Source organism: Amphibalanus amphitrite, unplaced genomic scaffold (assembly GCF_019059575.1).
Source record: "Amphibalanus amphitrite isolate SeventyFive unplaced genomic scaffold, NRLGWU_Aamphi_draft 001923F_arrow, whole genome shotgun sequence".
Taxonomy (NCBI): Eukaryota; Metazoa; Arthropoda; class Thecostraca; order Balanomorpha; family Balanidae; genus Amphibalanus; species Amphibalanus amphitrite.
Genome location: NW_024883416.1, coordinates 57,262 through 72,838, shown reverse-complemented (window position 1 = coordinate 72,838; position 15,577 = coordinate 57,262). Strand labels below are relative to the sequence as shown.

Genomic DNA, 15,577 nt, shown 5'->3' with positions numbered 1-15,577 from the left:
ATTACCCCCCGGGCCCGGCCGGGTTAAAGGTGGGATAGTCCCTTTAACCCTCGCCGGCCGAGGGGGGGGCGAGTGCCGCCCCCCCCCCATAGGGTTTTTTCGCGATAGCTCCGAACACGCTGGCGATAGAGAGCTGAAACTTGGCATACCTGGCCTTTGATCCAAGCCGCATCTTTTGACACCAACCGCATTTTTGGGTCAGGTCAGGTCACTGACCTATGACGTCATAAGTGAACCTCTGCACGGTCTTCAGATGTCGCAACTTCGCAACGCCCTCACTGCCAGAGGAGATGTCACAGGGAAATGAAACTTGCAGGATCTAGTATCCATTATTAGTCTCACAAGTTGTATATCTCGGATTTTTCCTAAAGGTCATATGAGGTCAGGTCATTTTCGTGACCTCACCATTATAAGTCAATGGGGAAAAATGAAAACTGCTATTCTGGCGCCGGGAACGATCTCCAACTATCTCAAGCACACAGAATCGTGATTTGATGCACTCCTTGCAAGGTTAGATGCGTCACTTTTGCAATGTTGACCTTCCGTGATGTCATTTATGACGTCATCAAGGTCATATTAGTTTTTCGTCAATAACTCCCGATCAAATTGAGCTAGCGAGTCGGGAAAGCCACCACTGGACTCAGGAAGACCTGCCGAATCGAATGATATGCGACATGACCTCTTTCGACCAACTTCGTGACCTGGGGGTGCTGACCTGACCTTGACCTGAGGTCAACACCCTAAGTTGACCTGACCCGAACAAAAAGTATATCATTCGACGCGCCTGAGCAAGGCAAACACGATGCTGCCAAAATCACGGCTCTGCGGCCGTTTTTTTGCGAAGCTATTCACCAAAACCTGAGCCGTACCCTGGGGCACTTGACCTGACCTCAGAGGTCACCGGTTGACCTAGGACCTTAAAATCGGGTACCAATCTCTGCGTCTCGTAACGGCGCACACGCTCGTTTTTTTCCGCGACGCGCTAGCTCCACCAGGGGCGAAACGGCGAGGGGGGGTCGTACCCGCCCCCCCCCCCTCGGCCGGCGCGTATGTAGAAAACCAATAGGTCCGGCGAGGGTTAAACCGCACCAACGGAGCGCAAGAATTCATCAAAAGTCGCGCTCGATTGAATTGCTAAGTGTATTATTGAGTCAATTTCATGCATAGCGTGGTGCTCAAATAGCGTCATAAGGCTTCTTCCTAGTTGATCAATCAAAGCGTATCATTATCAAAGGGCTGCGGCCGACCTGGACTCCAAATGTGTGGACGCGCGTCGCGTGGTTGGCATGTCTTGGCAGCGGCGCCATACATTTAGTTATCTCAATGCGTGGGAGGCTTAGCTGATAAGGAAGATACAAATATACCTACTGTAATGGGATGTCAGCCTTTCATGTGGATGAGTGATATGCATAACAGCTACAGGATAGCCCGTGTGCGGCATAGTTAAAATGCCGACAGCTCAGGTATTGGCTTATTGCAAATTTCACACTTCCAAATAACTTATCAATTAGCACGATATAAGTAATCAACAATATTCAAGGAACTTTCAATAAAAAGCAATATTCCAATAGAATCGTTGCCACTCAACTTAGACCGCCTAGACTATTCGAGGTGAGGTCTGGTCTAATTCCGCTAAGCATAACAGAATTGGCTATGAAATTTTAACTTCCTGTTTCGCGTTGGCAATCGCCCATTATTTTTGTCCAGTCCAGTAAGTATATGTAATTTATCCCTCGCACGACCAGGCCATTTCTCATAACACGAACGACCAGGGGGGGGGGTTGTTACGACCCCCCCCCTGGCGTTTCGAAACGGAAGGTCGTAGAGCTTAGCGGAAAAAACCAACGGATTGCTCTCAACGAGATCTCGCGATTGGTGGTATATTTTTTGGTCCTAGGTCAACATTTGACCTACTTTTGACCGGTCAAAGGTCAAATTTTCGGAAAAATAGACTTTTTTCAACTTTCGGCGGCGATTGCGGCAAAACGGTGGGAGATATCGACTTGAAACCTTCACTATCGTGTTCCTTGATCAATTCTCTATCGTTTGGTATGTATTTCGTTTCCCTAGCTCTAAAAATGGCGCGTTGGGAGCGCCGGAAGTCGGCAAGGTCACAGTCGGCGGCAGAAATTCGAAAAATCAAAATTTAAATTTTTGAAATCTGATTGTATTTTTGGATTTGGGAGGTCCATTTGCTCCCTATAGAAGCTAATATTGCTGCATATTCCCATTGAGGTGACAAGAATTAGCAAAATAGTGGTTCGGGCGCTTTTCAAAAATAGTACCGGACGCTGTTCCTCTTGTGACGTCATAGCTCCGTGACCTGACCTGACCTGGTCAAATTTCTTATACCATATGATAGCCAATACTTGCCCCAACATGCATGGGAAGTTTCATCACGATCCATCAACCGATGTCCGTACCACCGGCAGGAAACCTCGGGCGTTGGCACTCAGTTTGTGAAAATCCGGCCGGAGGCTGTACCTCTTATGACGTCATAACTCCGTGACCTGACATGACCCGATCAATTTTTTTTCGGCAAAAGATGCGCAAAGGTTGCCCCATAGGGTATTGAAAATTTCAGCCCGCTACGACAAGCCGTTTAGCGTGCACTTCGAAAAAACCTCAGGGGGGGGGGGGTTGATACAACCCCCCCCCCCTAGGCGTTCTAGGGTTATAGTAGCGTGCAAAATAATCAATATCAGAAAACAGGCGATGATCACGTGACTCCATTGAAATGAACGAACAAAAGTTCACATGTGCGTCACGTGAGTTCACTAACCTAATCGAACAGGCTGCCCACAATGATCATATCACGTGAGTCTAACGAGTTTATCACAATAACACACGCTGAACATGCGACTTCACTACCTTTACAGACTAAACTTAACCCTCGCCGGACCTATTGGTTTTCTACATACGCGCCGGCCGAGGGGGGGGGGGGCGGGTACGACCCCCCCTCGCCGTTTCGCCCCTGGTGGAGCTAGCGCGTCGCGGAAAAAACGAGCGTGTGCGCCGTAACGAGACGCAGAGATTGGTAGCCGATTTTAAGGTCCTAGGTCAACCGGTGACCTCTGAGGTCAGGTCAAGTGCCCCAAGGTACGGTTCAGTTTTTGGTGAATAACTTCGCAAAAAACGGCCACAGAGCCGCGATTTTGGCAGCATCGTAATCGCCTCGCTCAGGCGCGTCGAATGATATACTTTTTGTTCGGGTCAGGTCAACTTGGGGTGTTGACCTCAGGTCAAGGTCAGGTCAGCACCCTAAGGTCACGAAGTTGGTCGAAAGGGGTCATGTTGTTGCATATCATTCGATTCGGCAGGTCTTCCTGAGTCCATTGGTGGCTTTCCCGACTCGCTAGCTCAATTTGATCAAGAGTTATTGATGAAAAACTAATATGACCTTGATGACGTCATAAATGACGTCACGCAAGGTTAACATTGCAAAAGTGAAGCATCTAACCTTGCAAGGAGTGCATCAAATCACGATTCTGTGTGCTTGAAATAGTTGGAGATCGTTTCCGGCGCCAGAATAGCAGTTTTCATTTTTCCCCATTGACTTATAATGGTGAGGTCACGAAAATGACCTGACCTCATATGACCTTTAGGAAAAATCCGAGATTTTCAAGTTGTGAGACTCATAATGGATACTAGATCCTGCAAGTTTCATTTCCCTGTGACATCTCCTCTGGCAGTGAGGGCGTTGCGAAGTTGCGACATCTGAAGACCGTGCAGAGGTTCACTTATGACGTCATAGGTCAGTGACCTGACCTGACCCAAAAATGCGGTTGGTGTCAAAAGATCCGGCTTGAATCAAAGGTCAGGTATGCCAAGTTTCAGCCCTCTATCGCCAGCGTGTTCGGAGCTATCGCGAAAAAAACCCTATGGGGGCGGCACTCGCCCCCCCCCCCTCGGCCGGCGAGGGTTAACACACTGGTCACGTGACTGCACCTACCTGACTGACCAGCCTACGCATGCTGGTCACGTGACTCCACTGACCTAAATGAACAAAGTTCACGTGCTGACCATGTGAAACCACTGGCCTGATCGAACAGTGTGTCCAAAACGACCACGTGACTTCAATGACTTGCCTCAATATAAAACCCCAATCACGTAGCTCAGTGGCCTGACTGATCACTGATCAGTGACCACACTATCCACGTCGATCACGTGACTCCACTAACTTCAGCTCTGACCCCACTTTGACCGGTCACGTGACTGTACTGACCTGAAGGCGAAGATGGCTGCCACCAGGACGACGCACACGGCCAGAGTCAGCAGGACTATGGTCATGGGGTCCGGGTCGATGGAGCACCGCTTGCCGTCGAAGCCGCACGGTGGGTGCGCCTCGGGAGGGTGGCCCAGCACCCACTGGATGCCCTGACTGGGGTTCAGGTAGCGGAACTCCTGTGGTGAGAAGGGTGGAAAACAGTGAGAATGCTGGGTGAGAAGAAAGCTGAATAGGGAAAAGAAGGAAAAGAAGAAATGAAACCCTACAACAAAACAAACAATACCAAATGAACTTAATCAGAACACAAGGTTGTGTTACACTGCCACATATGTATGTTTTGTATTATCGATAAAACAATTTAGTAATACGGGTAAAATTATTTGGTTACAGATATCTAAACATTCATTGACCAAAACACAACACAAAGAAGCATTAGCAATTGTGGCCAACGGTGTGATGGTGTTATTTTCGCAATTTTCTCACCGGAAGGTCGCTGGCCGGCCCGGAAGACGTGTTCTGACCGTCCTTGGTAGAAAAATAGCCAACTGGCAACATCCGGTAGGGCAGAGTGCTGTTGCCAGATTCATCTGGCAGCAGCGACACCACCGAGTAGTTCCCCTCGGCGTCGCCGTTTTCATCCACATGAACCTGTAGATGTTCTTACCGTCATATAACACTCATCTTTGTTTTACGAACTGTCGAAAGCATGCCCTATCATCAAGTGATGGCAAAGCTGGACCTCAGCGGTGTCGAAAACAGTTATTATTCCTTGTAATACTCTATTTAGTTTTCAGCTTTCAAAACAGCATTGCGTGATTGAAATAGCTGTGTATCCACGGACGTAACCTTTTTCGAAATTGAATGGTGGGGATTCAACGGTTAATGTTATGATACCGTAGACATTTTAATCATCAAACGCCACAAACTTCATGTGAAAATACTAGAATAATTAGTTTGTGCGCAGGCGTTACCAGAGGAACGTAAAACGACACCCATATTCACCGATGACATTTCAATAGATATTATGTTCGACATAATCATCACGCTGGAAAACACCATGCCAGAGCACTGTCATCTCAAACCCAAATAACACCAGTATAGAACAAAATGATACGCTGTCATTCTGCAGCCGCGTCCCTCTCGTGATGATGTTCTTCGTGTGTGAGTTCAGTTTGTCGGGTCACTGTCAGACGACACGGCGCACGCACTAGCCACTGGCCATCGTCACGGGGTGCGCGGACATGGCGAGGGGACCGGCCGCAGATCATCGCACGGGCATATTGTTCCGCTGTGTGGATTTTCAGAAACGGTTGGGGGATCCTGAAAGAAATATGCTTTATTTTAGGTCTTAGGAATCAATAAGTAAGCCTGTGAGGGTAATTTTGCTCATATCATCACCAAACCACTAATGGTCCATCGCTAACTGAAATCATTCGCCATTTTCTATTTTATTTGCCTTGGCTGCATCTCCACCAACTAACCCGAGACAGCACGGGTATATCACAGTCAATACGGATACGGGATAGGTAAAAACCACATAGGAAAAATACTTATCATCATAAGCACTCAGCATACCTCAGCGCGCGCTGCGCACATGCCACCAGCGATCTTTTCGGCCGGCACCTTGGAAAGGGCTATTAGATATATAAAGGAGCACACTCATGAAGATTGATGGTCACACATACCGTATCGTATTGCGGTGGCGAGTGGCTAAGTTGTGTGGGAGGGGGAAGGGTCAGCTCAGCATGAGGGGATAGGAGTAGATTCTGCCCGAGAAATGTATGCCACATTCTTTGCATACCAATACGATAATGTCTGTGAGCATGTATGATGGCAACAGCAACAGCAAGAGCTAATCTAATCGCGGTGCAGCAACCACAAATCTCGCCGTGCGCATAAGCTAAATGGGATAGCAGCCACCTCTGTCACCTTCCTCTCAGAACTCTGCGCCATTGTCTAACCGACTCACCGTGTACCCGCGTAGTGACATGAAGTTGTGGCCACGTATCCTCTGCAGTACCGCCGTACCGTTGGTGGGGTCGTCTTTGGCGGCGAGCACTTCAGTAACAGCTCGGGCGTACATGAGGACAGCGTCGTAGGCATGCGCGGCCGACACGGGCACCTGGTGTCAGATCAAGGTCACAGGTCAAGGTCAAAGGTCACAGGTCACAGCACGTGAGGTCATGGGCGACTGACATAAAAAGATACTGCAATTAAAATTTAAATCAACGTTAGAAGGCATGTAGTCAGGAGGTATAATGTCATTCACAGCCGTCCTAGGCAACTGATAACAAGTCAACGTAAAAGAGCAGCGCAGGTCATAGGTCACAGATGAGGTCAAGCGCAGTAGACACGGGTACCTGGTAAATATTCTGGTCAAGTTCAGAAGACATTTAGCAGCGTAACGTCTCAGTGTGCGCGGTGAAAGTAAATACTAATGACTTCTGTCGCTCTCAGGATTGTTGATAATTCGCACATGAAGAAAATCAAACGTATGCAGAAGCTCTAAAAACGTTACGGAAACAAAAGTTTTACAACGATCCCAGCGACTTACCTTCATTGATTTCAGAATGGTCGGGTGAATTGGAACGTTGAATGGGTCCTCCCGTGACGCATTCTTTATTTTGTTCATTATTTCTCTGCAACCATGAAAGAACTCAAGCTGACAGACTGATACACTCATGATAAATTGAAGCTTCAATCTACACTCAAAAATAATTTTCACCAGTACTTTGAATGTCCCTGTATTGCGTACCAAGTGTGCTCAAGAATCAATATTTTACAAATGTTTAACAGAATAAGCGCTTGAAGCTTATTAGCAGAAATATAATACAAACGGAAAACAGTTACATCACTATTGTCAACTTCATACAACTGGTTACTAGGCATGCATTGCGCTCTGGTTTCAATGCGTTGCAGTGGGTTACCATCGATTCAATGTATGTAATGCGAAAGACAATGCTTACTTGTAGTCTGGTCTGGTTGGATGGCTTGGAGTTAGTTTGAGCACACTTCTCCAAGGCTCGTAGATATTTTTCAGTGCCTCTTTGTCCAATGTCCGATTGTCTCTCAGCGGGTTGGCATAGCCTGTAAGAACAGAAAAACAATCAGCATGCCCAACTTTTAGCGACTAAACGCATACTTACACTAAACAGTCGATGCATGTTAACCCTATTAGTGGCAGGCTCCTGGCTACCCCATATTAGTGGCAGGGGGGGGGGGGGCTGTTTACGACCCCCCCCCCTTGATATCTCGAGATCTAACGGGCCGATTTTCAAAATTCAAACGGCATTCGATTTCGCTCAACGTGATCTACATTTCTAAAAAATAAAAATTAAAAAATGTCAATAGGGGGGGGGGGTAGAGGCGGGTAAAAACGGGCAAATTGCAGATACATTTTAGACTGTTTATCACGGCCAGGTTTCTGAACCAATCTTAACCTTCGCCCCAGTGGGGGGGGCATATGTTACCACCCTGTCGCGTTTTTTGCGTGTGAATAAAAAACCGCGGCGCGTAGCGCCGCGCCGCTTGGGGTAGCTTTTGGTACATCAATTTTGTATAATGTGTGAAATTTTTGACCCCAGGTCATGTCAGGTCAGGTCACCAGGTCAAGTTAACTGACCAGGCCTAAAAAAAAGTTTGCAATCATGTCCAGCCTGCAGTGTTTGTCAGAAAGGTTTCAAACTTGGTGGATTGCATGCTGTTATGGGCGCCTACAATTTGTATATCTCGGATTTTTTATATCCGTGACCTAAGGTCAGGTCAGTGGCGTGACCTTTCCATTACAAGTCAATGGAGAAAAACGAAAATGCCTCTAGATCCGTGTGTACGCATCGGAACAGTCCAAATATTTCAGAATCACAATGATTTAGACCACTCGTGATGACCAAGGCGTCATTTTTGCTGATAGCCTCTAGACAGGTCATCCGAGGTCACTTGAGGCTACAAACAGTTTTTTGCCAATAACTTGCGATTGGAAAGAGATAGAACGCTGGGGATGGTCTCATTGTGTTTGTCTTGTTGAGACGCATCGACTGATATGCAACATGACCTTTTCCGGTAAGGTCATGACCTTGACCTGAGGTCAAATTTTCAAGTTGACCTTTCAAGGTCAAATTATAGTTCATTCGACGCGTCTCGGCGAGGGGAACACGATTCTGGCAATAGAAATGTCGTGGCTTTTTGTAGTCGAAAGTTATTGTCGAAAACCACTTTTCGTAAAAACGGCTATTTTTGGAGTTTTTGCCCTCTGGAGGCTAAACCGTTGACCTGAGGTCAATATTGATAATGACTTTTTCAAAAGAAGAGTTCAAAAGCTATTGATTGCTTTTCCATGCGTTTTTCTAGCTACCATAGTTCATGAGATAGCGGCATGTTTTCTGAAAAATATAATGACAATTAGCAAATTTTGACCTTTGATGACCTCTGGTGACCCCAATATTGCTCTAAGGTGAAAAATGACCGAAATACTTTCAAACGGACGCATTGAGGGCTATCGACTGCTTTTTACCGCGTCTTTCTAGCCCTCTTAGTTTTTGAGTTAGAGGTGGGTGGTAACATATGCCCCCCCTCACTAGGGCGAAGTTGGCCGAGACCGCCACTGGGGCGCGGGTTAACGCAACTTTTGCCGATCGATAGAGAATGAACCAGGAATTCACATGGATCCTAAAAATATGCATTTTCAAAAATCATAGGCGGATACAGATCATTGAGATTGGGGGTACACAAAAAGTATAGTAAATAAGGTTTTTGTTGGTACTGTTTCTAAAAAGGGTGGCAATGGTCTTGTTATGTTACAATTTTCTTATGAGAAAACGACTACAATTGTATTGGTCATGCATAGGCGGTGTCAGGGCACCTATGTTGGGAGGTAAAACATAACCCCCCTTTTTGGACGCCTGGATCCGCCTATTATAGCAAAAACGTGTCAAAAGAGGATGCACAGTAACTTTGTTTATGTTATCACATGATACCTTTCATTCAATGTTCGTAAACCTGGTGTATACAGTTATAATACATCAGCATCGTGATCTTCGCCCCAAATGACTCGCTTCACGAATAGGACCCCCCCCCCCCAATTCCCAGTGCTCTGGAGCCGCCCCTGGTAAAGGTATGAACTTGAAATTTTCAGGGAATGTGCCCAGTTTAGTTTTAGGAAAAGTCAGAAAATTTCAGCATCGTAGCTTCATCGGTTTCGGAGATATTCCCGAAAAACCTGAGGGGTGGATAAAAACAACCCCCCCCCCCCCCTGCCACTAATAGGGTTAAGCAATATGACTAATATGACAATATGACCACTAATATGACTAAGCAATAAATGCGAAACGTTGGGTAATATCTTGCGTTTTCCCCCTTTTAAAATGAATTCAAAAGTTTAGGCCATACATGCACTATAATATGTCACACCTGTCTATTGATAATCCTCATTCCTTATGAATCTGTATCTTTTCCCCCAGGCCCCATCTTTCTCAACCATGAAGTACGCTCGGTAGGTTCCGTAGAAGGTCTCATGATATCGCAAGCATTCTATCTTGAGCAATTGGGCCACGCCTTTGTCAGCTGGCAGTTCTATAGCGACTCACAAAACAACTTCATTTGCTGTGATCATTTGTAGTGAACATGCTTATACATATGCATCGTATCCATAAATATATTTGATGGGATGGTCCCGAGGTAAAACACGTCGATAAAGGCATCATTGACCTGAAGTGTTGCGAAAATCAAACTGCATCATGCAATATGAAAAGGATCGGCATTCCTTAGCTTAGCCGGACAAATAAAATGCAAAAGTGACGGAACTGTTTTGATTTCTTGCTACTTGTTGCCAGTTATTCGGACATAACTTCCCAAGATCGGCAACTTCAAGCGTCGCGGTTTCAAGTTTTGAATGCAACGATGAGCTGGAAAATCTTCTTTCATATGCAAAATGTTTATTGTTTCCCTTAGCCGAATCAGAAGAAAAATAAAACGAAATCGGAACCCTCAGCTTAGAACTTTGCAACTATCACCATAAGATGCATTTCCAAGCGATGTACCTACACTATTTCAATCAGAAACAATAACAAAAAAAAAAATAAACATAATGGCTGCGGTGAGCATCGCACAAATATCGAAACTGGTAGTTAACAAATCAAACAAAAACCCTCCATTCTAACTCCGATTAGCGCAGACAACCGAGAGACTGAGCCAGAACACTGCGCCCGCCCCCCCCCCCCCCCCCACCCCACCCCTGCCTCGGGCAGATTTGGTAGGTCAACCTCTGACCATCGCACTGACGCTGCTCTGCGGTAAAATTGCCCTCGAGTTCCGGTGGTCCAGCCTCGCACACCAAATAGAGTCCGACTCGTTTCAGCCGCAGCGGCCGAACTACAGCGTGGACAGCCGTCGGGCTCGATGGATTCGGCTCGAAATTAACCCGCGCCCTGCTGGGGGGGGGGGGGGTTTGAACACCCCCCTTGTGGTTTTTCGCGAATATCTCAAAAACGGCGGCGCGGAGCGCCGCCGTTTTTGGTACACCTTATCATACATCAATTCTACACATGTTGTAAAAATTTCAGACCAAGGTCATTCAAGGTCAGGTCACCAGGTCACTTGAAGTGACCTCACCTCATAAAAAGTTTCAATGTCTGTCATAGCTACACCGAGTGACCGATCGCTTTGAAACTTTCAGCGATTGCTAAGAGCCATAGCATGTACAAAATGTATATCTCATAATTTTGATATCGATGACCTAAGGTCAGGTCAATTTTGCGACCTCCCCATTATAAGTCAATGGGAGAAAATTGAAATGGGCCTCTTTGGACGAAAGACATTATAAACACTCCCAAACACTGAATTACAAGTGGTTTAGACACACTGAACATGAAAATGGTGTCCGTGACCCCTGTTTATGCCCTGAGGTCATCTTAGGTCACGAATGGTATCTAACAGTTTTTCGCAAATAACTTTTGATAGAGGCATGCTAGAGCGATGAAAACGCCTTAGATGTGTTCAGCTCGACGATACGGATCAACTGATATGCAACATGACCCTTTCCGGTCAGGTCATGACCTTGACCTGAGGTCAAATTTTCAAGTTGACCTTTCAGGGTAAAGTTATAGTTCATTCGATGCGTCTTGACGAGAGGAACACGATGCCGGTAAAAGTAAGTTTGTACAAAGCTTGGGTCAAAAGTTATTGCAGAAAAACTGTTTCCGAAAAAATCGGCTATTTTTGCAGTTTTTGCCCCCTGCAGGCAAAACCGTTGACGTTAGGTCAAATCTGAGAAAATTACTCAGCCAGGGCGTTAATAGGGCTATCGAATGCGCTTTTCCGCGACGCTGTAGCTCTATTGGTTCCCAAGTTATGCGTTGGGTTCTTGGAAATTGTCGACATTCGACCTGGAAATCGGCGAAATTTTGCCTTCAACGACCTCTGGTGACCTGACCTTTGACCTGACCAAAAAATTGACTGAAGTGATTTCCTCATTATTTTTGACGCTCTTTCGAACGCCGCCTTCCGCGTGTCGCTACGTGTCCCAGGAGCCGAGTTAGAAGGGGGGGTGTTCAAACACCCCCCCCCCCAGCAGGGCGTGGAAATCCAGGACCCCCAGCCGGGCGCGGGTTAAGGACAACGAAAATTAAATGGTGGGCTGATTCCTGGGTAGTGCTAGGGTAGGGTCGTGCAACCGAATACTTAATTGGTCAAAAGCATGCGATGATCTGGTATTTGTTGTTAAAAGTGTTTAAATGTAAAAGTGTTATATAGATGACGCCTCCACGAAACTACTAATTAATTCAGAAATTGTGTAATTGTGCCTTCAGCCGTTTTGATCTTGTATTGTGCTTCGAGCAAGTTAAACCATTAGCTGACGCATTAATGCATTTTTGCAAGCCAACAACTTCTGAACAGCTAACATCCAATGGCCTTCAATTTATGTCCACGTTAGCACCTTTCATCATCAACATTTTAGCCGCTTTTAAACACCTCACACACTTACCAGCACTAATTGCGATCGTTTATAGATCTAGCATTAGGGAAGAAATGCATCATTAATAAATTTGATACTTTGATGTTAATGTTGGCCGATCTATTGGTGGTATCAAGTTTCTGATTCGAATATTACAAGCCTAACGAGCTCACTAAATTGCAACATCGACGAACTACGACCTACTAAAAGGGCCCTCCAGTAAGCATGCACATTAAACTAGTAAAACCTGTTTCATTTGGGAGGATCGATGTTTATTTTCAACAGTATAATGCCAAAAGAATGCTGAAAGCCCTCTAGACTAAGTTAGACATGCATTCAATTACCGTTGAATGACCCACCAGCAGAGAGAAAGAGAGAGAAAAAGGGAGGGAGAGAGAGAGAGAGAGAGAGAGAGAGAGAGAGAGAGAGAGAGAGAGAGAGAGAGAGAGGAGAGAGAGAGAGAGAGAGAGAGAGAGAGAGAGAGAGAGAGAGAGAGAGAGAATGGACACATTTCCCGTCCCATTTCGGAGTGGACATGGGTGGCGGACCTCCTTCCAACAGATCGTTTGCATATGCCGGGGCCTGGGACGGCGCGGTGGCAGGAATAGACCGGGCTCTGGGATAAGAGCCGGCCCTGACCCGGCCTGACGGTATGGGACGGAGGAGGATGGTCAGTGAGGTTTAGCAGAAAATAAGACCCAGGTCCACCGGCTAAGAGGGGAGCTTAACCCTATTCCTGGCGGGGGGGGGGGGGAACTCAGGAGCCCCCCTGAGGTTTTTTGGTTATATCTCCCAAACGCTTTCAGCTAGGAAGCTCAAATTTTCTGACTTTTTCTAAAAGGCTTTTACGCAACATTTCTGAAAATTTTGAGTTGATCTGACCTCAGGTCAGGTCACCAGAGGCGGTTTGGTGACCCTACCTCAGAAAAGTTTGCAATCACGCCAGAGCTAGAGTTTTTGACCGATCAATTTCTTCTCTTCAGGCTTTAGTTAGGGTACCAGTATGTGCAATTTGTATATCTCAGAATTTTCATATCTGTGACCTGAGGTCAGGCCAGACTCGTGACCTTTACATTGCAAGCCTATGGGAAAATATTGAAACGCCTCCTGCTTCGTGTAAGCGAGTCAAAACCACCCAGTTCTTTCAGTATTATGGAAGATTATCTCATCGGTGATGATCCTGGTGCCGCTAATTGACAGGGGCACCGGCAAAGGTCATCTGAGGTCATGTGACGTCATAAGTCGTTTTTCTGCCAATAAATCACGACATGATGGTGCTCAAGACTTGTAAGTGGTACCAAACTGCTCGCCTGGTCAAGGCGCGTCGTTTGGTATGCAGCATGACCATACCCCACAACCTCATTGATGAATGACCTGACCTTGACCTCAGGTCAAATTTTAAATTGACCTGTGAAGGTCATCACATACTTATTTCGCATCGCCTCGGCGAGAGCAACAAAAAATGTATTGGTTTTATGTCTCTATGTTTCTTAGTTTAAAAGTTATATAGGTAACTAATTCCAAAACATTTTATCGTTGATGACCTCTGGTGACCTCAATATTGACCTGACCTGAAAATGTTTTATGTAAAAGTTGTAGATCTTTAAACGACCTATCAAACGCCGTTCGCTGTTTGTCGCTGCGATGTGTAGTTTTTGAGATCTGAAGGGGGGCCGAATCGCCCCCCCCCCCGCCAGTTTCTTGTCTCGGCGGAGCCCGCCAGGAATAGGGTTAACGGAAAGATGGAGGTGAGGTGCCATCCGGGAGTTAGCAGATGAAAACATACCTAGCTGTTGACTGAAACTTTACCAACGGATTGATTCGAAAAAAAAAAACGATAAAGCCACGCAACATAAAGCTTGGATATGCGGGGATTTCAATGCCTTCAGTATGAAGCATACGAACAGAAATTCAACGTAGATAAATAATGGAAGAGATAACTGTAATCCACTGGTGACTTACGAAGACATGAAGTAGATTAATCAGTCTATCTTAGTAGTACCCTTATATAAATTTCAAGATAAATTTCAAGATAAATTAAAAATTAGATAAATTTCAACGGTGCAAACGAACACAATCTGCAAAGCTGTAGCATCTCTACGCCACATACGTTCGCCTACATATTATGCCGGCGCGCGCCACAGCCGTTTTCCTGTACGTGCACTGCGCCGCATTACAGGTATGTAGTGCGGCACAGTCTACCACTGCAGCTCAGCCCCGGGATCTAACGTCAATGACAGGAACGGACGTGGCACTACTCGTGATTTCTCGAGTGGGGATAAGCTTGGGTATGCTCAAAACATGTCAATGAAGGTACCGTTCGCACGTAACACCAAAATGTTCGTGTTTTTTCGTTCACAGGTCCAGTCTTTCAAATCCCGTAGCAAGGATTTGGCAGCATTGCCTGCAATTCAGCTGGAAATAATGGCTATCAAATACGTAATTGCTTCAACGCCTTTAAGTCCATCTTATAATGACGGTTTCGTTAATATTCCCTTTGAACCTGAAAAATACTATTTTCGCGTTCAGGAAATCGCATGCGAGAGCCTATTCAAATACACTACCAGTAAAACGCCTTTTGGGCGACCAACGGAGCGAGCGAGAGGATGGGCCTTGCACGTGCGAAATTGCAAGGGGATACCTCCAACTAACTTGTGCACTGCACCCTACTAACCGGTCTTTAGCGATGTGCCAAATTTCAGCGCAATCGGCCTAGCCGTTCTCGAGATCTGGAAGCGGCACACTGCACGTGCGCACGTGCAAGCGGGGTCCAAACTGACTTTTGCACGGCACCCTACTAATTGGTCCCCAACCGTGTACCAAATTTGAGCGCAATCGGCCCAGCCGTTCTCGAGATCTGGGAGCGCCCCCTGCACGTGCGCACGTGCTGTAGCACCCCAACCTTAACACATGCAGATGAATTATCTGATGGAGACCTAACTGTGTACCGAGTTTCAATTCAATCGGCCCAACCGTTGTGCCGTTATTGAGGTTGCAATTTTGGGGGTTCTTAAAAAATGTCCAACTTTACCACGCGCCACGTGCGGTGATTGGCAAGAACGCATGGTGGCCATCACACCACAGAACTTTTACGTCCAAGTGACATTCAGTAAAGAAGACCGCTTGTCAATCGGATGTCCCGTTCCTAAGATATTAGCTTTTGAAGAGCGTCCCCACGGCCGGCCGGCCGCTCATACTCAGGATTTTCCCTTAATTCAGTATGAGACTCCGCTCGCTTCGCTCGCTCCGTAATTATTCTTCCCGCATCAATCGCATGCGGGAGGTGCGTGCGATTGATGCGAGCGTGCTTCCATGTATTTGAATAGGCTTTCGCATGCGATTTCTTGACTGCGAAAAGAGTTGTTTCAGTCTTGACTCGGATACGTCATTGCTATTGTAGC

At 46.3% G+C, this 15,577-nt stretch overlaps 1 protein-coding gene across 1 annotated transcript in view; it reads right to left on the bottom strand.

Annotated features, from left to right (window-relative positions):
• Positions 1–15,577, bottom strand: part of LOC122375798 (guanylate cyclase 32E-like) — a gene marked incomplete at its 3' end in the record, with an annotated part of 77,543 nt that overhangs the window by 15,762 nt on the left and 46,204 nt on the right. Inside the window, exons 6-10 of the mRNA XM_043355327.1 lie at positions 7,195–7,315; positions 6,783–6,867; positions 6,198–6,350; positions 4,712–4,876; positions 4,226–4,404 (exon numbers count right to left, since the gene is read on the bottom strand). Of these exons, the coding sequence (XP_043211262.1) occupies positions 4,226–4,404; positions 4,712–4,876; positions 6,198–6,350; positions 6,783–6,867; positions 7,195–7,315 (703 nt within the window). The remainder of the gene's footprint in view (positions 1–4,225; positions 4,405–4,711; positions 4,877–6,197; positions 6,351–6,782; positions 6,868–7,194; positions 7,316–15,577) is intronic.